At 35.3% G+C, this 8063-nt stretch overlaps 1 protein-coding gene across 2 annotated transcripts in view; it reads right to left on the bottom strand.

Moving 5' to 3' along the window:
* Positions 1 to 3623: 3623 nt before the first annotated feature.
* The window catches only part of LOC107659302 (mothers against decapentaplegic homolog 4-like), a 15737-nt gene continuing 11297 nt past the window's right edge, over positions 3624 to 8063 (bottom strand). For both annotated transcript variants that reach the window (XM_016448233.1, XM_016448297.1), the window contains exons 10-11: positions 5813 to 5951; positions 3624 to 4611 (exon numbers count right to left, since the gene is read on the bottom strand). In XM_016448233.1, coding sequence (XP_016303719.1) covers positions 4400 to 4611; positions 5813 to 5951 — 351 coding nt within the window. In that variant the 3' untranslated portion in view covers positions 3624 to 4399. The remainder of the gene's footprint in view (positions 4612 to 5812; positions 5952 to 8063) is intronic.

An 8063-nucleotide genomic window follows, 5' to 3' on the forward strand; every position in this document is an offset into this window, starting at 1 on the left:
CAGGGTTTAATTTGGTTTTGTTTGTGTATGTTTTTTTGACTCTCAAAGCCGTGATTCCCGTTCACTTCCATTATATGACTGACAGACTGCAACGGTTTGAGTTAAACATTTTCGTTTGTGTTCTACTGAAGAAACAAAGTCACCTACATCTTGGATGCCCTGGGGGTAAGCAGATAAACATCACATTTTCATTTTTTCAACTATCCCTTTAACTAGAGTGACGATGCACGTAAAAATACGAACAGTTGTTTCATGCATGAGGCCCTTTTTCGTAAGTTGCATTATAGGCCTAGTATTTGTTGGTAACGACTCCTCTCATTGCCTTCAATGAATGGGTCCTGCCGGGCCATCACAGGGTGTCGTACCGAGAGGACCTAAGAGGAGCGATTTTGTTGACGATAATGTGGTATAAACTTCTCCAAGTGTAGGCTGACATGGCTACTTACAACTTTTTTTTTTGCAAACACTTAAGATATAAATTAAGACTATCTGGCGAGCAGTCAGTTGCCGTAAGTATTAGCTTGTAGAGTATTGATGTTAGGTACTATAGAGCAGGAAAGAGCACACCTGCATGATTTATTATCTATTCCTAAACCGCAACAAAAAAAGCCAAGGATTAAATATATATATATATATATATATATGTATATATATATACACTGCATTAGGTCTGAATACTACCACATTATGAACAAAATTAAAGTCCTATCTTAAACATGACTAGGAATTGTATGTTTGTCGGCGGGATTTTTTTACCATCACACTGCAACTATGTTTCTGTATTTGATCGTTTTACTGTTCTTTTATTATGTATATACATTTATGCAGGGACATGAAGGAATATAAGTTGTATTCTTAAAGTTTAAAATATATTTTATGATAAATGGCCTTGCTGTCCTGTGGCCAGAGCACTGATATTATATATTTGCTGTAAAAAAAAGAATCAAGATTTTTATTTTTCTGATATTAAAAGTTCCTTAATAAATTGATTCATTTAAAACCTGTGCTTAGTGTTTGTGTGATTTGAGTTTTACCTTCAACTAGCTTCAGTCGAACTGTTGTTGCAAGAATGAATCTATGAATAAAATATTCTTGAGATATTTGATGAAATTCATGAAAAACACAAAGATTGGTAATATAGTTCCCTCTTATGAAAAATTGCCGTGATAACCACAGTTTCAGCGAAAATACAAGTTACCGCAGTCATAATTGAATTGATTTCAGTGCAGTGGAAGCTGTGGCATTAAACTGTTTTACCGTGGTAAATTTTCAGCCTCATGGTAATCTTTACAGCCTCTGATTTATATAGTAACCAAACATTAAAAAGTACAAACCAGATTGTCACATTTAATAGTTCCAGAGAGAATATTTGCATTGTTAAATGACTGAGTAATGAAATATTACTGTATTCTCATATCTACAGTACTGTAATAGTATGTTTCAGTCATATAGTGATTTCAGTCTACTGTCGATCAGATAAAGTCATTATGTTGATGAAAAGCACTAATAAGTGAAGAAACACACAAATCAGCCTGAACAACCTGCTCAACTAGTCGCTCATTCAGCCGTCTCTCTAGTTGACACACAGGCTGTGTTCAGAATGGAATACTAGTGTACTACACAGTATATACTGCATACTGGTTTTTAAATATGTGAAACAGTTTGTAATATACAATGTTAAACACTTCAAACAGTATTTGTTTTATTGTTGTCACCTTGTGCCAAGTTGCACGTTTAATTCCGCAAGTGGCATCCAGAATGCACCTGTTTTGCATTTGTAATCAAATTTTTATGTAATAATATCTTCAACTTTTGAACTTCTGATCAAACACTGAGTCAAGAATGAGAAAAATGTGCCTTATACTGCTTCAATATTACCGTTTTGTATGTTTATTACTCTAGTCACACTGAAAATCCATCAAATCGAGCATTATGCATTGTGCTATATGATCATATATGTACTATGAACAATACTGCATGCTGCCAAAATAGTAGCATGCCATTCTGAACACGCCTTCATATTCAATACTGTTGCCTCTTAAATCTGTTCGATTATCACATGTTGCTCCATCTCCATGCCAACATGAACATGCAACACTAAAAAGAAAAGATACAAATGCACAAGACAAAACTGGTTAGTACAATAAAATAATCAGTATTAACTATATCTAACCCACCTGGGCTAAATGGAGGGAAAGTTTTATATCAAAGACAAAATGCACTTGGCTCCATCTCAAAGAAATCATAATTCATGTCTTCTAATAGTCTAAATTTAATTTTGACTGCACTCAGTTTGAGACGGAGCCCTTCCAGGGAAAGTATAGCGAAAATCTTTACAGGTGATATAAAGTAACCAAGTGCTTGATATAAATTAGTTATTAAAGTTATAGAAAAATGCTAAATAAAAAAAATAAACACACAAAGGACAATATTCTGGCCACATACTCACTACAAAGATTTGGAAGTAACTATAGGATTCAAGAAAACTCTATTAGTTACTGTCCCACATGCCTCATTCATCAAAAACAAGCTGAGCGTAACAAGCCGAATTTCTGCGTGAAATCTCCATTTCTAAATATGAAATGAAATTGAATATGTAAATTGTTTCCGTTTCTTATTTCTGTGTGTGTGTGTGTGTGTGTGTGTATATATATATACACACACACACATAAATAGCTGAAATACATGAATTATGTGAATTACATAAAGAATGGTTTGTAAAACTATTTTTAGTTTAACTGTCACATTGAATTGAATGCAACAGTTTGAATGCAACTAGAATTTCAGTGTACATAATTTGTAAAGCAATTCTTACATAAATCTATAGAGGAATGCTTTAATGAAACAATGTTTGTAAAACCATTCTTATACAACTTGAACTTGTTAAATACAACAATTTACGTAATCCCGAATTTCTGTATAACTTCTGTAAATATGAGAATGGTCTCATTCATGAAACTTAAGCAGAATATATTTTGTGCAAATCATGAAACTATTCTCACGTAAAATTGCTCCATTCAATTTAAAGGTGGGGTAAGTGATTTTTCAAAAACGCTTTAGAAAACTGATTCGGGCCGAATAGCAAAACAAACTTGTAGCCAATCAGCAGTAAGGGGCGTGTCTACTCATGATGTGGAGGAGAGAGAGTTCAGTGAACAGGACGGAAAATGTCAACATTGGCTACCAGAAATTGCTTACCCCACCTTTAATGCAACAGACAAATGGTTTTACGAACCATCATTAAACTGAAGCTGAACAAATTTCTGTGTAAAGTTTTAGTTTGTGAAACCATATTTACATGAACTGTTGCATTCAAATCGATGCAAATTATATACATATTTCATTTTTGTAAATACTTATCCAGCTTGTTTTATGGTAGTTTCTGTTTTATCAAATTATGTAAATGCATTAAATTGAATACAATTAAATTACACTACTGTCAAAAGTTTTAGATCGGTTTTAGTCTCTTCTCCGATGGCTGTATTTACAGTAAGAACAGTAATATTGTGAAATATTTGGACAATTTAAAATAACTGTTTTATTTATTCCTGTGATCAAAGCTGATTTTTCAGCATCATTACTCTTCAGTCTTCAGTGTCACATGATCCTTCAGAAATCATTCTAATATGCTGATTTGCTGCTCAAGAAACATCTAAACTTTTTGAATGATAGTGTACGTGAGAATGGTCTGGCAATTTCTGGATTACGTCAATTGCTGCGTTCAGATCAATGCAAATGACATAATCCAGAAGTCATAAAACCATTGTTACATAAATTAGTTGCATTCAATTTAATGCAATCATTTACATAATATTTCCCCCCAAAATCGTTAATGAATGCACCAATTCACATAATTTGGAATTTTTGTCTACAGTGTTCATAAAACCTTTCAATTCAATGCCATGATTTATAGGATAATGGTTGTACAAACTACAATGAAAGATAAGTTGAATGAATTCCTTAGTAAATTAGTCATAAAATTGATGCATTCGATTTTATCGGACGATTTGCACATGGTTCATCTTTGTTGTGTGAATGATTGTTGTGCACAGAACATCAAACCATCTGGGTTTCGCTGCAGTGTGTATGTGGCCACGGTACGCATCTGACTGACACTGGATTAAATGCAATATAAAGTCTACACATCTCCACTCCAACCATTCTGCATGAGTCCATTTCCTCTAAACATCAAAAGTAAAAGTCTCGTTTAAAGGGTGATTTTTACGGTGTTTTGATGAACAGTCCTGTTGGATCGATCAAAGTTAGTGTTGTTTTGTAGTATTGCTGGTTTTCGACGTGTTGCCAGATGGCGTAAAAAAAATCAGTGAAGACTCTGCTGAAGTTCATGGCTAAGGTCAGAGGTCAACTGTAATAAGGTTGAAGGTTTCATGTTCGAGCATCAGTCCAGAGGTTGCGGGTCGGCTACAGGCATGGTGTGCAGAACCTCGTCCAAGAGCTGCAGGGCGCGGTGCAGATGAATTTCGATCCAACACGGGGTCTCCTTGATGCTCTGGCGAGGGTAATCGGGACCCCAGCCCTTGACGAAACTCATGCGCAGAATACAGAGACGCCGCAGGTCGTCCACGCCGATGCCCGCCGCAGCAGACAGACCTGAGTACAGGCAGACCGATCATTACAAACCCAGGAAACACTATTTTACTATTTTATTACTCCATTTTGTCTGCATCGGCGGAAGAATGCAGATGTGACTGAACATCAATAAATCATTTCATACCAGTATTTAAAAAAAAAAACAGTACAATAAGGTTCTTTAGTTAGCATTAGTTAAGTACTTTAGTTAACATGAACTAAGCATGAACAATACTTCTACAGCAATTATTAATCTTAATGTTAATTTCAACATTTACTAATGCATTATTAAAATCAAAATAAATGTATTGTTCATTGTTTGTTCATGTTAGTTAATACATTAACTCATGTAAACCTTATTGTAAAGTGTTACCAAAAAAAAAACAATAAAAAAATAACTTAACAAAACTGAATGTCATGAAAATGATTTGGCTACAGTATTTATTTATTATTATTTTTTTAAAGAACTAAACAGAAATGAATGTCATAAAAAATATTTGTTTCTAATATTTGAATAAGAATGTCATGAAAATCATTTGGTTTCAGTATTTTAATTTTTTTAAAGAACTGTTAACAGAAACAAATGTCATGAAAATAATTTGGTTTTAAAGAATCAGTATAGGACCTGATTCTAGTAATATAAAAAAAACTTAACAGAACCGAACATTTTATTTTTACATAAAGAATCATTATAGGATTCAAGCATCTTGAATCATTTGGTTCCAGTATATATATATATATATTTTTAAATAAAAAATTCTTATAGGATCCGAACATCCTGAAAATCATCTGGTTCCAGTATTTTATTATTATTATTTTTAAATAAAAAATCCTTATAGGATTTGAACATCCTGAAAATCATTTGGTTCCAGTATTTTATCTATTTATTTTATTATTATTATTATTATTATTTATTTTTTTAAGTTAACTGAACTGAATGTCATGAAAATCATTTAGTTCCAGTATTTAAAAAAAAATAATAAATAATACTAAAATAAAAAATAAAATAAAAAAAAACATTAACAGAATCGAATGGCACAAAAATCATTTGGATCCACCACTTAAAAAAAAAAAAAAAGTTAATGGATTATTCCACAGACTCTAATCTTTCAGTTACCAGCCCTGGTCACCACACGAACCGCTGCTCTGTGACTGGGCTTCATTAATAATGACAGAAAACTGATGTAATATACATGTATAAATGAAAGTTAATAAGACTCACTGATAGCAGGGGCGATGCCTCCCACCGAACCCGGGCCCGGGATGTTTCCCGCCACCGCAGCCGCCTGCGCAGCTGCTGCAGCCTGAGCCGTCGCCGCCTGCTGCTGCATCTGCCGATGACACTGACGCAGATCAAACACCTGCAGACACCAAACACAGACGTCACGCAGCCTCACGCCTTTGATATTCAGTAGTGATGAAGATGCTGAATTACCAGTGAAGACCTGTGGAATTATTCTTCAATGTGCTACTCCTGCAGCCATACTGTAAATTTTTTGTTAGTTAAAGGTGCCATAGAAGGCACTGATACAATATTTTAAATTGTTCTCTGATATCTACATAGAAGAAGGAAAATAGATATTTCAATACTGTCTCTCGCAGTTATATCGTTGGGTAATTATACTGTATATAAAATGCGGGCATCAGGGAGCCGCTATTAATATGCGGGCATTGAAACTGCATTCGAATGCACGATCGCGTTTTACTTTCACTTTCGAGATTTGCGATCGCACGTGCTCTGTGTAAACTACAGCGGCAGTACTTACCACACATTTTACAAGATCAGATGCTTGTCAGTGGTGCTCAGGATCTGTAAATCATTCGCCATCATCCTCAGTCATCTCTCCTTACTCTGTTTATGTGTTAAGTGAAATCTTATGCACTGTAATGTAACAGGCTACCGCTAGCAAGCAGCTAACCATGTCCCTTTAGTGGCTCGCGTTATTTTATTAGAATGCGCGTTATTTGTGTTCCGTGATTTCTGAATACAGACACCAACCCATCCCTGCACAGCCTGGAACATAACATTTATTTCCATGATCTGCCATTTTCACTATTATCCTCGCTTGTTTCGTCACAATACCTGCAGAACTTCTGATGATTCAGCTGTGCAGGTCCGGCTGGCGGCTGGCATAGAACATGGGCGGGTATATGCAAATGTTGGGGGCATAACTATTAGTGATCCCGACTGTAACGTCACAGTCGATGTTATGTTCTGATTCGCCTATTTTTCAGTGGTCTTTTGCATGCACGAGATTTACACAAGGAGGAGGAAACAATGGTGTTTGAGGCTCACGATATGTCATTTCTATGTACAGAACTGCTATTATTCAACTATGCCAAGGTAAATACAGTTTTAAAGCCACATAAAGGACGCTATTAGGATGCAAACTTGTTACACTGCACTGAAGCAGCACAAATACCACAAAAAGACACTTTGAATACTTAAATGTGGTACATCACCAGTATAAATGAATTCTGCTGCCCATACGCATAAAATCAAAGTGAAATAATTTGATAAATGCTGCAGTTGACTAGGTTTTGACTTTTTCTAATTTTATTAGTTGCATTTAGTGTAAATGTATCAACAATTTTACTGCTGTCACATTAACTAAGATCCTTATTGTTCTTAGGCGAGATAAACACTGAAGTTTGTAAACAGAAAAAAACAACATTATTTTGTAAACAAATTACGATTAAATATTTTGAATAGTCTGATTGTAAATACAGATCATGATATAATACGATCTTATTAATATTATTAATAGTTTCATGCTGCACATATAATTTAATATTACTAATTATTATACACTGAACAAAATTATAAACGCAACACTTTTGTTTTTGCCCCCATTTTTCATGAGCTGAACTTAAAGATCTAAGACTTTTTCTATGTACACAAAAGGCCTATTTCTCTCAAATATTGTTCAAAAATCTGTCTAAATCTGTGTTAGTGAGCACTTCTCCTTTGCCGAGATAATCCATCCACCTCACAGGTGTGGCATATCAAGATGCTGATTAGACAGCATGATTATTGCACAGGTGTGCCTTAGGCTGGCCACAATAAAAGGCCACTCTAAAATGTGCAGTTTTACTGTATTGGGGGGTCCGGGGGGGTCCGAAAACCAGTCAGTATCTGGTGTGACCACCATTTGCCTCACGCAGTGCAACACATCTCCTTCGCATAGAGTTGATCAGGTTATTGATTGTGGCCTGTGGAATGTTGGTCCACCCCTCTTCAATGGCTGTGCGAAGTTGCTGGATATTGGCAGGAACTGAAACACGCTGTCGTATACGCCGATCCAGAGCACCAGATGCTTTCAGCTTCGAGGAATTGTGTACAGATCCTTGCAACACGGGGCCGTGCATTATCATGCTGCAATGGTGATGGTCGTGGATGAATGGCACAACAATGGGCCTCAAGATCTCGTCACGGTATCTCTGTGCATTCAAAATGCCATCAATAAAATGCA

This window comes from Sinocyclocheilus anshuiensis, unplaced genomic scaffold (genome assembly GCF_001515605.1).
Source record: "Sinocyclocheilus anshuiensis isolate Anshui unplaced genomic scaffold, SAMN03320099.WGS_v1.1 scaffold433, whole genome shotgun sequence".
In the NCBI taxonomy this organism is placed as follows: Eukaryota; Metazoa; Chordata; class Actinopteri; order Cypriniformes; family Cyprinidae; genus Sinocyclocheilus; species Sinocyclocheilus anshuiensis.